This window comes from Passer domesticus, chromosome 12 (genome assembly GCF_036417665.1).
Source record: "Passer domesticus isolate bPasDom1 chromosome 12, bPasDom1.hap1, whole genome shotgun sequence".
In the NCBI taxonomy this organism is placed as follows: Eukaryota; Metazoa; Chordata; class Aves; order Passeriformes; family Passeridae; genus Passer; species Passer domesticus.
Genome location: NC_087485.1, coordinates 7,522,048 through 7,545,838, shown reverse-complemented (window position 1 = coordinate 7,545,838; position 23,791 = coordinate 7,522,048). Strand labels below are relative to the sequence as shown.

General features: G+C 41.8%; 1 protein-coding gene across 1 annotated transcript in view; it reads left to right on the top strand.

Annotated features, from left to right (window-relative positions):
• The window catches only part of GLG1 (golgi glycoprotein 1), a 77,251-nt gene that overhangs the window by 44,934 nt on the left and 8,526 nt on the right, over nucleotides 1-23,791 (top strand). The window contains exons 5-14 of the mRNA XM_064387295.1: nucleotides 5,523-5,726; nucleotides 6,355-6,426; nucleotides 8,611-8,794; nucleotides 10,532-10,746; nucleotides 16,628-16,749; nucleotides 17,398-17,499; nucleotides 19,352-19,505; nucleotides 21,190-21,327; nucleotides 22,112-22,198; nucleotides 23,075-23,137. Of these exons, the coding sequence (XP_064243365.1) occupies nucleotides 5,523-5,726; nucleotides 6,355-6,426; nucleotides 8,611-8,794; nucleotides 10,532-10,746; nucleotides 16,628-16,749; nucleotides 17,398-17,499; nucleotides 19,352-19,505; nucleotides 21,190-21,327; nucleotides 22,112-22,198; nucleotides 23,075-23,137 (1,341 nt within the window). The remainder of the gene's footprint in view (nucleotides 1-5,522; nucleotides 5,727-6,354; nucleotides 6,427-8,610; nucleotides 8,795-10,531; nucleotides 10,747-16,627; nucleotides 16,750-17,397; nucleotides 17,500-19,351; nucleotides 19,506-21,189; nucleotides 21,328-22,111; nucleotides 22,199-23,074; nucleotides 23,138-23,791) is intronic.

The window sequence follows — 23,791 nt, the reverse complement described above, 5'->3', positions numbered from 1 at the left end:
GGAACTTGGATGCACTATAGGTTCAGGCTGGTAACAGCTGAGTAACTTGCTTTTTCCATAAAGCAAAGGCTCTTTTCTAATACTGGGCTGAAAGACCTCATGAAATGAGAATGAGAAATTGCTTTTAGCAATCAGTATAAAACCAAAAGTGTAACATGAATCCTGCGGGTCAGGTCTGCATATTACCTGTGGCTTGACCAAATTTAAATAAATTAAAATACTTATGGTAGCACTGAAGGGATACAGCAGAGGGGATTTTGTAAGCATAAACCAAATCTCAGATGGTGGGAGTGAAGCCAGTGTGGGCAGGCCTGTGTGGCTAACTCACCACACTGGTTGGTTCAGGTGGGTGAAGGGGGAGGATGGAAAGGGTGGCTGAGGCCACAAGGCACCAGAGAAAGGGAAACTTTGGCTCACCAAGTTTCTGTGGGCTAGCAAAGTGATCACTGACCAAACTTCTATGGGTTTTACTATGGCTCAAGCATATTCCTCTCTTTCTTGGTACCCAACCCAGAATATTGTGCCTTGGTTTGAAAAAGCATTACAGCCTGTCATATATCTTTTGTTGTGCTGTCATCCTTGGCACTTGGAGCAATTGAAGTACTCTATACTGCTATGGAAACAGCTATAAATGGCTATACAAGCATTTCTTTTGTTGGTGTTCTGTTCTATCCCTTTGCTGCTTCAGAGAAATCTAATTTGCTTCCATCAGATGCTGGTTAAGGTTTTATTTCCATGCTCTAGCTTCTGAGAGTTACCTGTAGAGAAACAGTCTTTACCCTTTTGTATGACTGAAGGTAACTGCAAATTTAATAAATAGGACCTGGACACTTGAGGAGGATGGAGGAAGAAATTCTCTCTCTTTTTTTGTGGAAATAAGCACAGCTAGACCATGAACTCCATCTACATCAGGCAGCTAGGGGATTGCAGTATAGTAGCTTCATCAGAGTTACTGGATTAAACTGGCATTTTTAACTGTGAAAGGCACTCAGGTTGATAATCTGGAATTACCTTGCCCCTTGAAGCTTCTCTGCTAGCTAACCATGTTCTTTTTCTGTACTTCCTTTTTTTTGTTTAAACTTGCTTGATGCTTCCTAATTGAATTCTGTTCTTACTGAGTTTGTTGCTTCTGATGTGGTGGTTTATTTGCTTTCTTTTCACACATTTCTAGTTGGGTTTCAACTCTGTAAAAGCAGTCAAGTTCAGTTTAGAAGTCTTGATCTGACCCTAGACTTCATTTTGCTATATGTACAGGCTGTGGATGTGTCATTTGGAGGCATTAAGTTTTCTAACATGCCTGTGTTGGGGGGGGAATATGTCTTCATCTTTTCCCAACTAGTGGAGAAACATTTAATAGTACTTTCAGTCGCCTCTCCACGAGGCTGTTGCGTTTCATAATGAATTTGGTCTCCTGGTATTTTAAAGTTGCTTTATCTTCATGCAATAGGGATCTAATTTGAAATTAAAATGGATAATTGCAATGGAGCTTTTCTTCTACAGCTGCTGATGGAATTGAGCTACTTTCCCAGTCCTGGTTGTGTCCAGGATTGTATCAAACTCTGGTGGGTAGTGTGTAGCTGCCAAGGTGCTGTTTAGCCACGATGTCCAAGCTGTAGTTGATTATTTGCCATAATGAAGGCTGCATAAGTGTCAGTTGCACATCTCTTGTAGTAATTTATCAGATAATATTTTTCCTAGAGGAAGACACCTTAGGAAACCATTGTTTTCTTGGTTTTGTTTTGTTTTTTACCTCTAAGTGCTTTGAGTACAGTTGCTCTCTTTCCTTAGTTTCACAAAAGTACTGGACACAGAGGGGACTGAGTCTAAGTGGGAAGAGATTCAGCTCAATCCTTGTTTATTCAGTGCAGTAGTGTAGCAGTGTACTGTCATCTGAAGTACTGGGAATTAGCTAATCCAGGAGACTCCCCAGCATCCCTGGTGTGTGGGTTAGCCAGGTGGAATGCTGAACTGGAGCTCCCAGTAGATTTCTTGGGTGGTTTTCCATAGCCTGGCTGCTCTTGCTCCAGTGGGTTGGCACAACTGTCCAGTGCAGGGTGCTGTGCTGATGAGCCAGGTTATATTTTACTCTCCTGCCTGCTGCTTATTTTTACTCTTCATTCTCTTTTGGTCACTTTTCTAGCTTCTATCTGCAAGGCTGTGGCTGGAGCAGATCTGTACTTGAGGCATGTCAGGTTTCAGACAGGATCAAATCCTTTCTGGCAAACTTCTGAAAAATTACAAAAAATCCCCAGCAGTTGCAAAGCCTAAACTATACTGGGGGAAAGTGAAATCTCTAATGGAAAATGAATACTAAATGCCATGTTTTTAAAATTCTGTTTTGGCCTAAAGCTAGATGCCTGGAGTTTGAATTTTAGTAATAGGAATTAAAATCTCCCAGTGTTGTGCTGAAGGGGATTTGCTTGAGCACATACATTTAGAACTAAGTTTCATTCCTCTGTGGCTCAAAGTGCTGTGGGATAGTAGTGGAAAGCTGCTTCTATCTTTTGTGGATCTAGGTATATGGTTTCCTAAAGCTATGAAGAGTTTCAGGGCTCTCCAGTCTAGGTAATTATCTAGTCTGTTTTACAGATATTTGCAAATTTCAGTTGAAATTCTACATTTAAAACTTGGTAGTGCTGATGGAGCTATGTTCCAGAAACCACATGTGGTTTTTAGATTTGATCTTTTATATTTCAGTGTATTGCTCCAGAAAAACGAGGCCTAGACTTTGTCATCAGGCAGCAGTTTTGCAGCAGTCCTGACTTCTGGAGTGAACTTAGAGGTTTTCAACTCTGGAGTGGAGGTTTTATGAGAATGGGTGCTGGATAGAGGAAAATGGTTTTTAGGGTTCATTCCACAGCAGAGCTGCAGCAGGGGTTTGTTTCACCCTTGTACACACCAGGCAGCTGGTGCAGGAGCTGTGGGATGATGATCCTTGACTCTGGTGCCTCTGAAGCTGAGCTGACCACCCAGGACTGCTGGCACATGGAATGCAGGTGGGAACAGGCATCTCTTGAGGTGGAGAGCTGGGTGGTGATACAGGTACCACCAAGGTGTGTCAAAGGTGTCCTGCCATCCTTGGGACAAGCCTTGATTGCCAGCTGCTTTAGGGTGGTTGAGTGCAGCTATACACACATTTGTTTTCCCTTCCAGTCTGCAGTAAGAGATGGTACAATATTAAATACAGTGGGTGTTACCCTATAATTAAAGCTTGAAGTGATATTTCTCTAAACCATGTTTGTAGAGTCCCATGCTCTGTTTGGCAGTAGTGTGGGTGTCTTCCTGCACTTTTGAGGAAATGAAAAGTCAGGCTCTCCTTAAAATTGCTTAACTAGTCAGCACAAGCACTGCAGGGACCTGATCTGCCTGAAAATGAACCCCAGATTAGGCCAGTAAATCTTCCAAACAGTCATATTGGGCATAGGAACCTTAAGAGCACCACAAGGAGGTGTGTAAATGCTTGATGGTTGGAGGAAAGGGCATGTTTCAGGGGCCAGATGGGTTTGTTTGTGTGTTTCTGTTGAGTCTGACATAATTTAAAATTAATGTAACACAGGGCAGCAGAGTAGCCAGCACTTCAGAATGATCTGCCCAAATGTGAAAACTCTATTAGCAAAGGAATGCAGTAGATGAGCCATTTCTTGTTGTGTCCCTGAAGTGTAACAGCAAACATTCAGCATCCAGCATATGGAAACCTGTTTTCCAGATTTCCTATTAAAAATAGGTTTACTTACATATATGACTCTGACCAGGAGTCTGAACCTACACTGCAATAAACCAGGAAACTTCTGATTTTCCTAGCAGGAAAAGCTTGCCTTCTGCCCTTCTTGCTAGGGAAGCTGCAGGTGAGTGAAAGTAACCTTGATCTGCCTTGCCTCCCACTGCAACTTCACTTAGGCAGGAGCAAAAATGTGCCACAGGAGCTTAAAATGGTTGTTTTCAATCATTTACACTTGACATCTTCTCAGCTGTAGTTACTACCTGTGACTGACCGTCAGAGTTTGCAGAACAGTGTTTGTCTTTGATGTGGTTATGGATAAATGGCAATTTTAAGTGATGTGGCAAACTTACTTCTGAGTACTATTCCTCAGAATCCAGATTTGAGGATCAGTCCTAAAGGGACTGTTGATAATTATATTTCTTTGAAGACATATAGTCAGCATATGGAATTGGCCAGTTCTCACTCAAAGAAAGGAGCAAACCAAAATCAGGAATTTGTGGAGGTGTGGATTTTAGGTTTTCTGCTTGCTTTCTTTTTTCTTTTTTTTTTCCTGGGGGGAAAACTGCTTTTAGCCTTTTTAAATTGATGATATTTCTGGGTTGTGTTTATGAGTTAACAAGTAATTAACCAATTCTGCTTGTGCTCCAAGTGTAGCAGAACTAAGACAGGAATCAAAAGCTGCCTGTGTAAGGAGACACCTCAGAACAAAAAGATTGGGGAGAGTTGTGTGGCTTTTTGTAGTCATGGATATGTTTTCTGGAGTCTGCTCTCTTACTCATGCTCCTGTAGCAGCAGTGGATGATCTGCTTGACAGAGCAAGCTGAAGGGATGGCTCCTAAATGGTGACTGCAAATGCCAGGCTGGGTGATTCAGCTGAATATGAACATGCATGCCTTGTTGCATACTCAGTGTAAGTTTAGTGGCAATATCCTCTCACAGCGGAGCAGCATAAATTAAGATGGCCTTCACATGAAAAACTTGCAGAAGCCTTGAGCAATTTGTATCTGTAGAGTCCTTTAGAGGAACCAGACCTTCTGCAGAGGTATGGAGGGGGCACTGTTCTCTTTCTAAGCACATAATGAGGATATAGGAAGCTAAATTGAGCTTTGCTCTGTCTCTTCCAGGCTTTTGAGCAAAGCACAGGCTCTCTGTGTTTATTGGCAGTTGCTGCTCACAGTCCAAGCTTGTCTCCAGGCCTGCAGGACAATGGATGTGGTGCACAGCACTGGGCCAGAACTGCTTTGTCAGAGACCTCTGTCTACTCTTGAATACTTGGCATTTTTGTGTTCTCTTAGTGGAGGAATTGGGAAGCCTGGATTGGTCAAAGCTCCTTTGTGGCCTTTTTTTACATCACAAATTTTCACCACCCAAACTGAAGGCTTGTCTCAGTATGGCAAAACTATGATTTTTCTCTCCCCAAGCATTTTCTTAATGTGATGCTGTTCCTTGCTGTTGCCATGGTGCCAAGAAAGCTGTGTCAGATTAAAGATAATTTGGCTGTTTTGGTAAACTGCTCTGAGCAGTGTGACTAAGTAGTGATAATCTCATTAAGTCACATTAAAACAAGCCCAGAGCATTGGAGGGGGAATTTCATGGTGACCATCAGTGGGATGGTGATGTATAAAGTGTAGTTCATACAGGTTTTAATTGTTGCCTCCTCTGAATTTAAATGGGGTTTAGACTGAATATTGGGAACTCTATATGTAAACAGTTTGTTGCTTAATTAATGTGATACTTGGCCAGAATCACAGCTCACTTGATTATGTAAAAGCTTGGTTACAGGTGTCTTGTTCTCCCACAGGATGCTCACTCACAAGGAGAGGTGGTGGCATGCCTGGAAAAAGGCTTGGTAAAAGAGGCAGAGGAGACTGATCCTCGGATCCAGGTTTCTGACCAGTGTAAGAAAGCAATCCTTCGTGTAGCTGAGCTCTCCTCTGATGACTTCCACCTGGACCGGCATCTCTACTTTGCGTGCCGCGATGACAGGGAGCGGTTCTGTGAAAATGTGAGTGCTTTCCTCCTCCTTTCTCTCTACAGTCATCCATTAAAAAAGCCCAAAACCTCTCTGGAAAAAGCAGTGAAGGGAACTGTAGACTTGAGCCTGCGTGATACTGTGTAATACTGAAAATAGACACCCTGTAACTGTCATTTTGCAGTAATTCCAGCATTAAATTCACTCACCCAACAAACACGCATTATTTCCAATGGGTTAATGAACTGAATTGGCATAAATGGTTTACGGGGCATGACAGCTGGTGTGACAGGGAGTGGGGGAGGAAAGGCAGAGGTGAGTGACCATTCCTTTCTACAGCTGTGAGCTGTTGCACAAAGTAAGCCTGGTCTGACTGTACTTGCTGCACTTTTTGTGCCTAGCATGAGCTGCATTGTTCAGTCTCAGTTAGCTTGTATTAGCTGAGAATTGTTACACTGAAAGGGTGATGAACATGACTAGATTTTTTAATGCAATAAAATTTAAACGGTTTTTATTGCATAGAAGCTATTGCTGTCATTTGAAATATTAACTTGAATATATTATTAGTTTAAAAAAAAATCTCCTTAGGTGTAGTTTAGCCTGCTCATCAAATGTTACAAGTATTATCTTTAAGGGTAACTGTTACTGTTCTGTTTCACAGACTCAGGCTGGGGAAGGCCGAGTATACAAGTGCCTCTTTAATCACAAGTTTGAAGAATCAATGAGTGAAAAGGTAAGTATCCTGGTGAGACAAATCCTTACTGCAGAAACCATCAGATCACTCCTCAGTCCAGGCTGCATTATTGTTTTCCAGTGTTAAGGAAAATGTCATCTTCCTAGCCAGATAATCAGCTAGTTTAACAAATGCTTTTACTTTGATATTTTTGTGTTTCAAGTTTCAGTCTTTCAAGTAAAGGATTTAAATAAATCAAAGCTTTTGGGTGGGTAATTTGGAGAGGCAAGACATGGAGCTCAAGTGGTAGCATTGTGATTGACTGTTTAAAGTAGCAGTCACAGCATGCTGGGGTAAGCCTTAGATAAATGATGTTTTAATTGTAAAGATTAAAAACAAAAAGAAGCTGTGTTTCTTTCACTTGTGTTTTTAAGGCTGTTTTCAGGCATCACATTCTGTGTGGGAAGGATGCATGGTTCAGTGACTGAACAGAAGTTTTCCTTCTGGTTTTCTTGAAGATGTGGTTTTCAACAACAGCAAAAAAAGAGTTGTTCTAGAAAGCTAGTTCTGAAAAGGTTGTATTGGTGTAGGTGCTTTGTTAAGGCAGCAATACCTTGAGTGATTTTGGAAGCAGCATCATAGTGTTTGGGATTATATGGAATTGTAATCTGTTGGGAAGGATGTGAAGATGAATATCGGTAAAGATCGTCTCAAAGAAGATCTGCTGAAGGAGCCTGACTCAGAGTGCTGAAGGGATCAGACTAATTTCTTTTTTGTTAATTGCATTAGCTGTCTGACAGCTTGGTTCCAATTAACAAATTCAAATCTGAACAAGTGATCTCTGAGGGCTTTAAACAAAGCTCCATTTTGTAGAACTGTGTTACTGAAATGAACTGCTGCTGTTGCTTAACCTCTGTTTAGATACACAGGGACACTGGTAGTTCTTGAAGGGTGTTTTCCATGATCAGCTGACTGAGGTATGAATGTAAGATGCAGTGAGGTTACACCAAGCTGCAGCAGATGACTTCGTGGGGAGAGAGGGGTGGATGCTCTGAGGGTGCAGTTTGCAGAGCAGAAGGAGCACTAAATGTGGTTCTCACTCTTGTAGCTGCCAAGGTTGGGCCATCTGCAGAGTCACTGGTTTTGTAGAAGCTGTTACCCAGCAGAGTCCCTCCTTGCTGAAGGCTGCTGCATACACATGTAGCCAGCAATAGCTGCGGGTGGGTGGCTTGCTTTGTGTCATCCAAAACTGGCTCCTGGGCTCTATCCAGCCTTTCCCTGCTTCAGGTGATGAGGTATCTGCAAGCCTGTATCTCCCTGTGTCAGAGCTGTAAAATTGTCCAGTCCCAGGGTCTGGGACTGCACAGGAGCATGAAAGACAGAGTGGGAATGTCTTGGAGTAGGGCTTTCCAGGTCCTCAAGTAGGTGTGGGAAGAAGGGGGTGAAGTCAAAAACCTGATGTAAGAAAGTGGGGAGCAGGTTCTAGGACTTTCTGATCCTTGTGCCAAGATTGCTCCCTCTTTCCCCTACTCTGCATATTCACTGTTTTCCTTTCTTTCAAGTGGGCTGGGAATGGACAAATTTTTGCTTGAGCTATTCTGAGTTATCTGTTGCCCTCAGATTTAATTTTCACATAATTTAAACCAAAAGCTATGAAGTGTAGCAGTGTTTTTACAGGTCTTTTTTTTGGTTGAAATTTAGAGGGTTGTTCTTGCAGCTGCTGGGTTCAGGTTTGGCCACAGTGCATCCTCATGAACCTCATCAGTTGTGGAAAATGGCTGGAAATTCCCACGGTTACACTGTTTTATCTGCTATCATCTGCTCAGTGCCTTGCGGAACAAATCCAAGAAACACATTATTTTGTAAATGCAACTGGAAAAAGTTATTTCTTGAGGGCATGGGGTGAGCATGTACCACAGCTGGGATAAATGTCACCAACTGCTCCTAGTTACCACGAATGAGTCACACTCTTCACAAAAATCTGGATAAATGTGCAGTTCTAAGAACTGCTCTACAGAGAGCTGCTCCCTTTGAAACCCCTGATCTGTTGACCTCAGTGTGCATTGTTAACTGTGTGGTTTCTGTGAGACAAATGAAATTTAGCTGCAGTCCAGCTTAAATGCATGAATTTAAAAGCATCGGTTGTTTTCTGAGATGCAGCTTGAAAACTTGACAGCAGCAGGTCCAGCTCTCTGCTAGCAGCACACAGAAGCTCATTCCACCACCCCAATGTGTCTCCTGCAGTGTCGTGATGCTCTGACAACCCGGCAGAAGCTCATTGCCCAGGACTACAAAGTCAGTTACTCGCTGGCCAAGTCCTGTAAAAGCGACCTGAAGAAATACCGCTGCAACGTGGAGAACCTGCCGCGCTCGCGGGAAGCCCGGCTCTCCTACCTGCTCATGTGCCTGGAGTCTGCTGTGCACAGAGGTAAGTGGAATTCAAGACTTGCTGGGACCTTGATTTTAAATTCAGGGACCTTCAGCTTCAGTGTGTGTTTACAGTCCCCTTCTCTTTCCAAACTTTGTTTCCAAGGCAAATTTCCTCATCGTGGTGCTTTCATCGCTGTTGTTTTGATGATCAGAATAGCTGAGTAAACCCCTCTGCCACTGACTCCTTTTGTGCAGACAAGAAGTTTAAAATGCAAAATAGCAAATCCCACTTGGACTGCTGATGTGTAGTTGCAAATCCTTCTATTCACTGTGAATTGAAGCAGCTCTTTTCCTCCATTGTGTAGCAAGCATTAAATAAGCTACAAGGTTAAAACACAAAATAGAGAACCTGTTTATCCTCACTCAGGGAAAACCAGGGATACTAAGTTCTCTGCCTCTTGTAAATAATGTCTTTTCTTGCAGTTCAGTAGCTTGAGTAAATGCCTTAATTTCTGTGACTCTGGTTTTTCCCCATATAGTAAGTGTGAGAATATTAATTTTGGTCATTTAAGTTAATGTAAGCTGGAGGTGTCCTAACATCAGCTGCTGTCTCCAAAGGCATTAGAAGGCTCAGTGCCGCTGTACCATGCTAAAGGTTCTCTGTGAAATTGCCATAATGTGAAACAATGTGTTACATCCTCTAGATCTGCACTGGAGAGCTGCTTGTTTTCCCTCCTGGCATGCAGCTGGGTGGTTTCAGAGTGAGCAGCAGGGTTGCAATGCTGCAGTGCCTCTGGCATGGGATGGAAAGGCTGCCATAATCCCATAACCAGTCTGCATCTGTGAGTTTGAATAACTCATTGCTTCTGATTGATGTGGAAATGATGTGCCCTGTTTGTAGAAAAGTTGTGGTTTGGGGTATTGTTTTATTTTTTTCACTTCTCCCTGCAGTAGGGCAGGTGGTTTCCTGAATTGCATGCAGAAAACTGCTGTTCAGCTATTCAGTTTCGTGGTGGAACAGGTTCTGCAGTGTCTCATGCATGAGGCATAGCCCAGGAGGAGCACTAATTATTCCACACAGCACCATGGACATGTATTACAATGCCTGGCAGCCCCTGTTGGGGTGTCCTCTGTTCCATGGGATGTTGTGCACATATAAATAAGTTGTGATGGGGACTGCAGGAAAGCTTATAGGAGATCTAAGCATTTACTACAGCAAGATTTTTGTGCAGCTGCAGTGGTTTGTTGGACACTCCATATACACTCTTGTTTAAGCCTGAGTTTTGTCTTCCTGAGCATTTATGTGCTATTGCCCTAGAGAACCTTTTCATTGGAGAAAACATTTAACCTGCTGTCCAAACAAATTCCTCTCCCGGTTACATAGCAAGCTGGTGAACTTATCAAAGGTGTCTTCTGTGGAAAAAGGAGCCCTTGAGCATGTGGGGAAAAGCTGACTTGTGCTACAGAGCTGCAGATCCATGAGTGATTACAACTGTTCTTCAGAAGCAACGCCTGTAATGTGAAGTCCAAAATCAGATTCTCCTAATCTTTCAGGCATTCTTTTTTTTTTAAACCTGTGTTAAATCCATAACTGGCTGTATTTTACAGGGTTGTTGAAGTGATGGGAGCTACCACAACCACTGGTTTATTCCCCAGCACGAATGCTCCAGCACATTTCTTAGTCTGGTGTTTTTCAGGGGACCTTGTCCCTGCTCTTCCAACAGGCTGGTAGCACAGGTCAAGAAGGGCTCTGCTAAGCATCGAAACTAAATCACATCACTTTCTGTTGCCTCAGGTCGACAAGTGAGCAGCGAGTGCCAGGGTGAGATGCTGGATTACCGGCGCATGCTGATGGAAGACTTCTCTCTGAGCCCAGAAATCATCCTGAGCTGCCGCGGGGAGATCGAGCACCACTGCTCCGGCCTGCACCGCAAGGGCCGCACGCTGCACTGCCTGATGAAGGTCGTCCGCGGCGAGAAGGGCAACGTGGGCCTCAACTGCCAGCAGGCAGTAAGGAGCTTTTCTGCCACCTCACTTTGGGTTTGCTCAGTTCATCACCATGGTATTTTTGTGAAAATTCTTTGCTAGGATTTTTCTCTTAGTCTAGCTGAGAAGCCTCAGAAAAAAAATGTAAACAATATCTGATGGGTGTGGAATGTGGTCTGGAGGTTGTTTACCAACAGGTGCATCTTTTGTTGGTCCATATGGATTGTTTCTACTTGATGCCCAGTCATGGTCCAGCTGTGTGGACTCTCTGAGAGTCGTGGGTTTCTATTATTTATTCCATTCCTTTGTAGCTTTCTGATGGATCCTTTCTCCCTATTCTTTTTAGTATAGTTTTAGTATAGCATTTTAATAGAATAGAATATTAGAATAGAATAGAACAGAATAGAATAGAATATAACAGAATAGAATATAACAGAATAGAATAGAATAGAACAGAATAGAATAGAATATAACAGAATAGAATAGAATATAACAGAATAGAATAGAATATAATATAGTATAAATCAGCCTTCTGAAACATGGAGTCAAGATTCTCATCTCTTCCCTTGTTCTGGGACCCTTGAACACAACCACACTCAGTTGGTAAAAGCACTGATTTCTGTCAACGTTTTGCCTCGTGGTGGAGGTTCTGCTGAAGTCAGCCCGGCTCTGCTGGGCGCCACTGAGTGCTGGAAGCAGTTGTGTAATTGCCATGCTGTGAACTTGGTGTGTAGCAAGGGTAAGGGTGGTGTTTTTCCCCTCAAAAAATACATTTTGGATTGTTGTGCTCTGGGCTTTTTATTGGATCTTCTGTAGTTTTTCTTCACCTGCTTTGAAGTAATGGAATTCTCTCCTGGGTGCAAGGTGTAAGGAAACTCGCCTTAAAGCTTTCCTTGTCCTTCTCTTTTCTCCCTTTCCTTCCCTTTTCCCCCTATGCCCTGTCCTTGGAAATGCACAAAACCTTTCAAAGCACCTTCCCACTCAGTTTTACTTTTGCTACTTCATTCAGCTTTAATGATGGAAATGGAACTTTGGGGACGGGGAGGTGCAGCAGATTGCTGTGTGTTGATGTACTGGCAGCCAGGGAAGGAAATGCCATTTTCCTCCAAACTACCTCTGTAAAATAGGATATTTCTTTTTGCCTTTTTAAACTCCATTTTGGCCCAAATACATCCTGCTTATAATTTCTTTAAATTGAAAACAATTTTTATTCAAACTCATTAGTGCTTTTTAAATATGAAATTACATATTTGTACTTAATACTTGATTTTAATGACCCATGATCCCAAAAAATGATATCAATTATAAAAATGGCAAGGGAGTGTTAGTGCTGATGTAGGAATTTTGGGAGATGTGTGCTCTTGACTTATTTTAATAAACAAAGCCCCTGTTCTGTACATTTTTGTTTTAAATGTAGCTTAAAACTTGAGCCTCGAATGATGCCAATTTGTATGTATTATCAAAGATAAATTAATAGCTGTTAAATTTTTGTAAGTCATAGGCTGCTTTTGTGATGAAGCTTATTTCTGCATAAATACCAGGTGTACTGGTGCAGCAGCTGTAGTTTGAGTCATTCCTGCAGGGATCTGTAGTGAATGACTTAGGCTTTGCAGCCTTTGTGTTAAAAATGGAATATTTGTTTCTTTGTTTAAATATGAAATTGAAACTACTGCTTCAGAATTTCATTATTTGGAAATATTCATAAGATCAGTTAATATTGGGAATAACTTTTAGATCATGACATGCATGTTCAGAACAAATTATAAATCAATACAGGAGGACCTCAAAAGTGATTTGGGATTTCAAACTTTCAGAGAAAAATATCTTTAGAAATTTAGGGCAAGTTTGGAGGTTTTTTAGTTCTCTTATACTTAAGCTACTGCTTTACATTTTTACATTAAGTTGATGCAATAGTAAATAGGATTGTCCATGAGTCCCCTTCAAGTTAAATGTGTTTTTTCTCTGGGCAAAGGACAGGAGAAAGCAAATTAAGTGTTGATTTTATACCTACATTTAGCTTGTCTGGATTTTTATGGGCAAGAGGAAATAGATGATTGCAAGAACAGGATAAACATTCCTATGTTCTGAGTTTCTGAAGACTGACACAGTACTGCTCTATAGCTACCTACAACTTTTAAAGTACTAAATAATTTATTGTTCTTAATTTTTGTATTTGAATGGTAAGGGTTGTCTCAGCTGTCAGTGGCTTTGTTGTGTTTTGACTTAATGTGTTAGAATGAGCTTTCTGCTTTTACTTTTAAAGGTGGATAGATTATCTTTGCAAGGAAGAGAATATTATGTGAAACTCTTACAGATACTGTGCAACCTGGGCTAGAGGCTTCAACTGCTTTTCACATGAGGCTGGCCTGCATGGCAAGCCCTTCCCAAGAAGGGAAGTTAGAGATCCATCCTCCAGAGCAAGCTGCGGCCATTTCAGTTCTTTTTGGGTACCTAGAGAGCACCTTTGGTGTGTGTTTCTGGTGTGGCTCTTGATGGTGGAGCAGTTGTCTGTGTTGCCCCCACATTTTCACCTGCAGAAAGAGAGGAAAACAGCACAAGTGCTCTGGGATGGTCCCTGCAGAGCTTGCTGCAGAGCTTTGGGTCCATCTCCAGATGCTGTCTTTTCTATAGAGTCAAAAACTCACCTCCTTGTGCTTTTAGCAGTAGCTTTAGCTAATGCTAATACAGCACCTTGATTTCTTGGCTGACTCAAAGCAACAGGTGTTGTCCTGAAATTCTTCCTTGTTGAAGCTCTGTGACCAGACACATCTGCCTAGAAAGATTGCCAGGGGCAATTGTAAAGGGAAACATCTATTTTGGATCTGGTTTTACTTCCTGTCCTGTCTGTGAAGGTTTACTCTGATTCTGCTTGTCCTGTGAAAGGAAGTCATTAACCCGTCTGCCAGAAACAATATAAAGAATCCTAAAACAACAAAGCACAACCAAAGAACCTCCATTTCATTTTTCTGCAAGAGCATTGACTTGTACCCTTTCCTGCAGGTGGATTATGAGTGATTATTTGTATTTAAAATTTTGAACAAAATGCACTGTTAGATATTATGAAACCCCAGTATTTTAATTTGGGAAGTTCCATTTCTTGTGAGACACTTCAGCCAGAGTGTTCTTGCATGTGGGAGTCTGTGCTCACACCTATCTGCTGTTGTGCAGGAAGCACATCTAGACCCAAATGTCAGAGCTGTGTGGGGGTTTAGTCTCAGTTTGAGTAGTGAACTTGCCAAAATGCTAAAGCTCTGTGAGTGGTAGAGGAACAATGGATTTCTGTAAGTGGTTTGGCCTAAGTTAGGAAGAGGACCCCTGGGTGTGTGCTGAGCCTCATAAAGGATCCTGCCCACAGGGAAGGATGTGTTTGTGCTGTGATAAGTCATCAGATAGGAGATAGTGTCACCTAACTGTGAGCATCAGCCCTTCAAAGGTCTGCAGCTGTACTGGCAGGCTCTAGCATCTCTGGTGCTGCTTGGTGGAAACAATATTTTTATATTACAGTTGTTGATAAATTGTTTTTCAGATATGTGGCTTCTATCCTGCCCTGATCTTGCCTTTGGGTTTTTTTCAGTTCAGACCTTTGAGTGGATAAAACTCCAATCCCTGCTTAAAGGGCATATATTTCTTGCCTCCAACTTCTAATACAGCTGTTAAATTGATACTTCATTGTTAATTTAGTTCCATGCCCAGGGTAAAAGTTCAGAGCATTGTAAAGTTAATCCAGCTGCTTTTCAGCTGTAAGGGTTCATTGTGTGAGGGTGGAAAATCCTGTACAACCTTCACTTTTATCAGTGGTGCCAAATTATTCCTCCTTCCCTGCAGTCAGGGCAGCTGGCTTGGTGCTGCACATCGTGCTTGTGGTTAAGAATTAAGGCTGGGAATTCTGCAGTAGTGCCCAAAACAGGGTGGAGGGATAAGGAGGTGCTTCAGTGCTTCTGAGCTGCTGTACCTGGTGTGCTTTGGCCTCTTCCTCTTGATAGCAATAAAAATACCAATTAACTGAGACCTGAGAAAGAATCCTACCTACATAATGCTCTGGCCAGTTTATTTAATCTGTGTGTCTAAGAAAGTGTTTGGTTTGAGGTTCTATTCACCCATGTTTCTAATATGTAAGTCACTTAACTTTAAGTAATCCCAGAAGTTTACACACAGAGTATTCCCCACCCATGTAGGCTGTGTGAGTTTTACACCAGCAAAACCATAATATTCTTCTTCCTCTTGCAGTGACTCTTAGAAAGTTTGTAAAGAACACATCCAGTTAAGGTTTGACCTTAAGGTTCTGTTTGACCACTGTCAGAGATGTATAAAATGTATCTTTTATTATTTTTGAATGAATATATCCTAAGAATTTTTGATAGACAGTGCTCTTCTCAGCTGCATCCCTTAGAAGCTGAGGCTGGGCATAATTAAGAGCGCAGGAAATCCTGTGTTCCTCCCAGGCAAACTGTGGTCTCTGCTCATGACTGCAAGTTTGCTATTGGATAAACAGTGCTAGCTTGCATTTTCTCCAGTTCTCTGATGCTTTTTTCTTGCCTGTGTTTTGTGATGTTAGGGCTTTGCCCCTGAGAGTTTCCTGAGTGGTGTTTCGGTGCAGACTTTGAAAGGTGGAGGATAAAATTGTAACTGTGCTTTTGATTTAGTTGGGCGGAGGGCCAGTGACAAAAATCATTAACTAAGTGTCAAGATGTTAAGAGCATCTAGACCATTTGATCTTGGTGTGCAGTTGTCTTCTCAGCAACCTCTCTTTTTTTTCCCCCCTTCAAATTTGTCAGCTGAAAATGTTTGCCTGCCAAAGGATGATACCAGTCTGCCTTCCATCAGTCTTTGGCAGTCTACAACTGGATGGAGAATGAAGTAGGGCATGGGGATCCTTGGCTGAGTTAAGGTCCAGAAGCTGCCCTTGTCCCAAACTGAGTTTTAGCCAAATTCTCTTCTCCTGGCCCAGCAGACACCTCCCAAATTAATGTTCAGATGATACAGATTGTGTCCACATTTGCTTTTGTAACATAGTGCTAAATATGCTAAGTGATGTTTCCTTATTAAGAAAAGAATTGTTTTTCTGCAGCTTTTGTCAGAATACTTGTTTCACAAGAAGAAAATACTTGATGGAACTGTTCATACTGTATTTTCCTATGACAGCTGAAAGTATTTAGAAGTCATAAAGGGAGTGCTGGGATATCAGCTTTGGGTTGGCACACCTGGTCTCTAAATCTTTGGAATATTTTTGTTTTCATCTTTCACTTACACTGTGTGAGTAGTTAAAACATGGTGTCCTGGCTTTATTTTATACCTTAGACGCACACACAAAAAATGTGTACTACAGACCCTGACTTCCAAAACCTTGAGCAGGTGTCCCTGAGGAAATGTTACTTCATGGGACATCAGAACAGGACTTTTTGTCCTGTATTTCAATAAAACTTTTTGTTCTCTCCAGGCAATTAAAAAACTGGTTTGTACTTTGTAGATAGGCACACCTATCTTGAGACATTGATTCAAGTTTCTGTTGTAAATAGTATTCATGAAAATACAAAAAAAAATTTGTGTATTTGGTATTGTCAACCTTACGGAATGAGGCTACCATGAAAGCTTAAGATAGATCAAAAATACAGTAAGCAAATCAAATTTTACCTGTTCTGTGAATTGGTATGTAAGTAGTCCAAGTTCACAGCTGACCTTCAGTGTGTAACTGGTTTCATAAAATGTTCCTGGGCTACTTTATAATGGTAATTAGGGTCCAGCAGTGCTGGAGTTGGCAGCACAAGCTTTTAAAATAAAACACTGCAGAGCAGAGTTCATACATCATGGTGTTGTTACTGGCATAGAATTACCACACTGAGAGATTGTAAGTAGTCTCATTTATGTCTTTAACATTTGTTTTCCTGTCCACAATTCCTTTCTTCAGCTCCAAACCCTGATTCAGGAAACGGACCCCGGTGCCGATTACCGCATCGACCGCGCGCTGAACGAGGCCTGCGAGTCGGTGATACAGACAGCCTGCAAGCACATACGGTCTGGAGACCCCATGTAGGTGCCTCTCAGGCAGAACTGGGGCTTTTTTTCCTGTTGGGCATCCATGAAGGGTGTGTGGCTGACCAGTAGAGACACTAAAACCTGTCCAGGCTAGTTACTCCAGACCAGTCATACAGAGCTGCACTGAGATTTTCTCTGTTTTTTTTGTGCAAGCTGGCCAGTATTTTTATAGGAGGAGTGATTTAGCACTGGTGAAGGATGTAGCTTTGACAGGCACTTAGACTTAAGCTTGTAACATTTGCTGTGCTGATTTCTCTAACTGTGTAAGTCTCAAGCAATATCACAAAGTGACAAACCTGGAAAGGCCAGGTAAGCAAACCCATACTGCAGAGACGGGCGTCTCCTTTGTCTTCAGCTCTGATAATGTATTCTCCCCTGGGCCAGATTTTCTGTGGAATACTCCTTATGATTTTGTTGTATATCAGACTTGCTGAGATAAGTAAAACAATGGAACATAACAAATACAAATCTGATATACACTTGTTTTGAATGTAATCTTTTTGAAGGAAGAGAAAGATTTTCACTGAGTTTGAACATCTTATCTATGGGTCACTGGAAGACTGATTTGGCAACACCAGCTGTTACAGGGAAGCTCAGCATGATTTTAACAGTCTGTGGCCTGGCTTTTTCTTCTGTTTGCAGGATTCTGTCTTGCCTGATGGAGCACTTGTATACTGAGAAAATGGTAGAAGACTGTGAGCATAGGCTCCTGGAGCTTCAGTATTTTATATCTCGTGACTGGAAGTGAGTACTGTGAAAAAAGATTTATCTTCACTTGATGTTTGTATTAAATGTTTGTATGCATTAGCAGTTGCTTGTAAAACAGTATAGCTTGTGGTTGTTCAGAAGAGGACTTTCAAGTGGAACACTAAAAGCAAAAGCTGCTTAGAAAAGGTGTGATTCCACTTAAATCAGGTACTCTCTTAGAAGTGATGCAGCCTTAAGAAGTTCTGAAGTTTGAGCTCTAAAATTCGTTGCATCTTTAATTAAAGAATTCTGTCTGACCATATTGAAGCTGAAGGTCACTTTCTCTGCAGGTGGCAGCCAGTTGTATCCACTCCAAGTGCTACAGTATGGAACTTAAGGAAACCAAGTTTTTAAATATAACAAAAACTCGCTGTGTGAGGAGCTTCCTGCCTCCATCTCTGCCTGTTCTCAAATTCTCTAAGTGTGATTACAGCCTGTAGAGCAGATGTAATGCCCTTCAGAGCACTACTTTTCCATCTTTCTCAGCCAGAGATCGCAGTGCTTTGTTTTAAATACAAAGCCCCTGGTGTCAGTGTTGGTTAGGATGAGGAGAGAATAAATTTGATAAACGTGACCAGTGAGGAAAGAATAAGTGTTTGGCTTGTCTTCCTAAAGAAGATGGAGAGGTGAGGAAATAGAGTACATTAAATGGAGTTGCTGCAAGAAATTGAATAATTGTTCTCAGTGGCCACAAAGAGTGTAAGGCAAGAAGTCCTGGGCTTTGATTACTGCAAGGAGTGTTCAAATCAAACATTAAGAAAATCTTGACTGAAAGCAAGTCCTGTATTTATGGACAGCATTGCCAGTAGCTGAGAGCTGATGTGCTGTGATCCTTCTGCTTTTAAAGATGGGGCTTCATAGAACAGGGAGTTTAAGGCTTTTTGGCTGTTCATTTAGTCATCTTAATTATTATCTCCATAGGTACACAAGAATACTAAATTTTTCCCCCCTTCCTGTTTATCTTCATTGCTGGGTCTCCTGGCTGTATTGTTTCCAGCAGATAATTCATTGTTTGAGTCAAGCTTAAGTGATTGGAAGAAAGAAGACTGATTACTATTTGCATTTTCCTGGGAGTAAGAATAATTCTAATTCATAATGCAGGCTGGGCAGCATTAGCTTATCTTTAACCACTGTTCCCCAGAACTGAATCTGTTGTACTGAATGTGTGCCTCAGACAGATGAATAGAGTAGTGGAAGTTTTGTTGATACCTTTATCATGATCTATATAATTGTGTGCACTGAAATCACTTGATATTTTTTTCCTATAGTGTTTTATAAATACAAAATTTCCATTTTGGAAGTCTATCAATATCTCACTTAGATTTCATGTAATTAGACATCTTAAGAGATCTGCACTTACATGCAAAGCAGGGGGCACTGAGTTTGCAGTTGGTTCAAATCCACAGGAGACAGAATCAATCCAACTCAGATTTTTATGGAAATGGTGTTTCAGAATGGCAGCAGTACAAAGTAAGTGTAAGATTACACAAGCAAAACGTGGCATGTACCTGCCTTTCTGCTGCTTCAGGGCATCAAGGAGATGATTTCTTTTCTCATGTGTCAGCATTTGGCTGGCATACTGCAGAAGAAAATGGGAGGTGCTTCAAGAAGTGTTGAAATTTTGATCTGTAATTAAAGATTTTGGTGTTATTTAGGGAGTTGATTCCAAGCTGAGTTAAGGCCACCTGTTGGTTCAGTTGGTCAGACACTGCTGCTGAGTGGTGTCCTGGTGGTGCCTGAAACTTCAAGTGGATTTTCTGCCTCCAGAGCATTTTGGGATATGAAAAATATTCCATATTTGAATGAAGTGGTAGCCCTTGTTTGTGCCAGTGGTGACTCTTGTTTGCAGGTTGGACACTGTCCTTTACCGCAAGTGCCAGGGGGACGCCTCCCGCCTCTGCCATACCCATGGCTGGAACGAGACCAGTGAGCTGATGCCTCCAGGGGCTGTTTTCTCCTGCTTGTACAGGCATGCCTACCGCACAGAGGAGCAGGGAAGGAGGGTGAGTGCTAATGGACACCTTGTTGCTTGTTGATCTGTGGTAGAAGGGTTGCACCTCCAAACAGATGTTTGGAAGTTTGACATGCAATGCTAAAACTGCCAGAACTCAGACAAGCTACTTTAAATAGTTTCCTGTAGGTGAGAGTTGCACTGCTTTGGGTGCCCAGCTCATCCTCAAGGGTGCCCTGAAGGTCTAGGTGATTGTTCTGGTAATGCAAAGTAGGCCCAGCAGGATGACTGACCCATGTCACAGGCCCATGGGGACAACTGTGTGCTGACACCAACTTATATTTCTGTTCAAACTCAGTACAAATCCTCCCTCATGTCTTTCCAAAGAGGAATGTGATTCCTTGCAGATAGCCAGCATAGATGCAAAATTGGTTTTATGCAAAAATGAGTTTCAAGATCAGCTTTCCTTGGCTGTTGCTACTTGAGTTTTGATTTTTGCCCAGCTTCAGATTATATTCCATTTAGTTCTTCTTATTGATATAATGCATCCTTCCAGTTCTTTGGAGCATGCTGTACTGGTAAATGTGCTTATGCTGTCTTTAAAGATGACAGTGGGGATCTGACTTGCTGCCCTGCAGTCTGGAGATCCACCATAATCACATTTGTGGTTGAGAGCTGCTCTTTCCAAGTTTGCTGCCCTCTTGTGCCTTTAGCAGGGCACTCAGATGAAAGCACCTGGGTACTCATTTCCATTTCTTTTGGCACTGTAGTGTATACAGTCCCTAGGAGTTGATGGGTTTACACAATGGCCCAGTTTAAAAATTAATTTCCACAGCTTGATTTAGAAGGTCTTTTGTGGCAGAGGTCAAGTATTGATTGGAAGCATCTCTTTTAGGAATAATTTTTTTTTAATGCAGTTTCTTAGTCTGCTGAGTTGAGACTTTTTTATTCCATTTTATATTAGTGCTGACCAAAGAAATCAATAGCCACCCTGCAAATAATCTATCAGAGAGAGAAAAGGTTTTTAAATTTGTTTTTCTTTTGGAAAGTAGGCCAAGGGAGCAGCTGTCATTTTGAAATTTAGTCTTGGAAGCAAACCCATGGGAGGTTAGGCCTGTATTTGTTTCCAGAGCTGTTGGCAGAGTGCTAGGTAACTTCCAGGGATTTGGATTTTTAAATGTATGAAGCTTTAAGCTTCAACTGGTGCATTTTAGGTTGGATAAGCACCATACCAGTATCCCTTGGTTTCTTACAGTTTGTTTCTTCCTGTCTTGCAAGTGCTGACTCTGCTGTGGTTGGGATTGCCGAGCAGAAATTGCAGCTGGACTATGTTGCCTTATTCTGGGCTTCTCATTTGGTATTAAGGGCATGAGTAATTTTGACTTTCTTCTCCACAATCGGTCTGTAACGTTGAGTGAAGGTGTAGCAGATAGCCTGGGGGTCTGATCTGATATCTCTTTCATTAGGCAAAGCAGAGGTTTAAAAATATAAAATTAAACTCAGTGGAATGAGGGGGGCATCTATCTAAACTAAATGACAGAGCTTCAAGCTCTTTTGGAACCCTAATTTCTTGTAGGGGCCCTGGCAGGCCTGTGCTGAGCAGTGCAGGACTTCTGTGCCTTCTGGGATTGATGATGGCATTTGTGGTCACTCTCAGAACCTTGCCTGACAGCATCCTGTTTGCCCTGTGTGGATTTAGGGACCCCATAGCCAAACACTGCCTGTTCTCTTTGCAGCTATCACGAGAGTGTAGAGCAGAGGTGCAGAGAATCCTCCATCAGCGAGCCATGGATGTGAAGCTGGACCCAGCCCTCCAGGACAAGTGCATGATTGACTTGGGGAAGTGGTGCAGTGAAAAAACAGAGACAGGCCAGGTACTGAACACAATATCATTGTACTTTGTTTGCAAAGCTGGAGGGGTGGGAAGGACATAAAGGGGATAAAAGGATGTCTTGCTGCCTCTTGATAGTGGAGAACGTGTTAAAAACTAATGCAGTTTGAAACACAATCTGCACCAGACTAAGCAGAAGGTGCAAAAAAGCTTTTTGTGTTCAGGTGTTAGTGGAATGAGAAGGGAGAAGGGGATAGTTTGCAAAAAGGGCTTTAAAGAAGCAACCCTACCCTCAACCTCTTACTTGTAATATTATATTACAAGCTTGATATTTCCCACATAAACTTTATCCCATTTCCATTTGGCAAATACTGACATGCTTCCTGTGTTTATACAGAACTGTACTAACATCTGCAGCTACTTAACAAAGTTTCAGCAAATACTTTCATGTTAAATTGCAGTGCCTGGAGGGCTGTAGTGAAGCATTCTGCAGCAGATGCTGTAGACACCAGTGTCTTTCTGAAGTGCCCATCATAGGCTGGGTAGCTAACCTCTCTTTAAGGTTGTGGAAAGGGCAAATTAAATGGGGTATTTCAGAAGTGAAAGCACATCATGCAGCTTTTGAGAACAAGTGGTAAGGTAACATCCAGACCACTACTTTCAGTCCTTACTATGTATGTGTGTTCTGGGAGTGCTAGTAGAGGGATGGGATTAAATGAGATTTAGGACTTTACAAAAAGGAGGGCAGTTTCACATGTGTAGCAATGTTTTAAGCCCAGAATTTCAGCTTGGGTTCTTGGATCACACACTAAAATGTCTTTCTGTAGGAGCTGGAATGCCTTCAGGACCATCTTGATGACTTGGTGTCTGATTGCAGAGACATAGTGGGAAACCTCACTGAGCTGGAGTCTGAGGTGAGTGGATTTCAGCCTGGGGTAAAGGGAATAGATGAGCATGTCTGGTTAAGCATTCCATTTTAATGATGATGAAGAAACCTGAGGTTAGAGGAGCTGTAGAAATGCAGCTAGGATCTGGCATCAAAATACATCCTTTTTACCCCATACAATGGAAGTTTTCCTGGATGTTCTTGAGGAAGAAAAATGAAGAACAGTTCAGGATTTTAGGCTGTTGATGGCATATGTCCTGCTTTAAAGGTCACTTATGGTACTAACACTTAAGAGTTGCACAGGAACCCATTTAACTTTTACACAAGTCAAGATATGTGACAGGACTTGAGATTTTGGTCTTGCTTGCAAGTAGTTTTGAGTACTGTATTGCAGCTTCCCTCCCAGTCACAAAAATTTGGCAGGCAATTGCAACCACCAGGTACATCAGTAGAGATTTCCAGTGACATTGGCAGCTTTATTTCTTTTATGAAGCTGCATATTTGACTGTCAAGACCCAGACTGTTCCCACATCTCGTAAGATTTACACTGTGCCCTAGGGAAACTTCCCTTCCAGTGGTTAGAAACTTGGTTTTCTCAGAACTATGCCAAATCTTCAACTCCTAATGTTCTAGCACCTAGTTTGGAGGAAGAGGACTCAATTATCCAAGCCAGGAGTTTCTGTGGAGCCCAGGCTCTTCCCTTAAGCTGCAAGTCTTGTCTTGCGTTTGCCACGTTGGCAAGAGTGAATCCCAGGTTTTCCAGAGCTAAAGGGCAAAGCTGTCTGGATTGCATTTTTCAAAACCCTGTAAACTGGGTTGAGTTGGAGTTGTTATCACAGGTTTTTCCCAGAGTCTTCTTCTCTTGTGCATTCACTGTGAAAATGAAAAACTCTATTTTCTGCAGGACATTCAAATTGAAGCCTTGCTGATGAGAGCATGTGAGCCCATTATCCAGACATTCTGTCATGTGAGTACACTGTAATGTGTGAATATCTTTGAGGAAAAACTAAGTGGGAAAGGTTAGAGAGTTTTAGTATTAGTTCTTGTTGCACATCAAAAGTAAAATCAGAGGTAATAATTTCCAAAAGTCTTCAATTAAAATATCACCTGAAATAAAAATTCTTAGTTCTACCTAATGTTTCTGCTGTTGTCAGAGCCCTAGCATAAAAGCTAATTTGAAAATGAAAATTGCTCTGTAATTGGCAAAACTCACTCTTTACAGTGAGTTAAATATTAGACTGTTTTCCTTCACCTTTACATGCAGGCATGTCCAGCCATTGTACTCTCTGCAGCTGCTCAGCACTGCTGAAGTAACTTCACTGGTGTAGGGCTGAGTAGTTAAAGAGCAATGAAGGCACCTAGTTATAATATGTCATGTAAGCACTAAGTCTTTGCAGTGTGTTCTCCTGAGTCTGAAGTGTGTGTGTTTCTGAGATGGTTCTTTCCTGAACTGTATAAACACAGTTATGTGGTGTAACTCAAGGGTGGTCAGTTAATAGTGAGCTCACCATGGAGAGTGGAACTGTAAGTTCCATATTTCCTGGTCACAGTGAGCTAAAAGAGTATAAAACCCATGACTTGTAAAAGCAGTTTATTTTTATGCCTTTCATCTCTTCTTCAG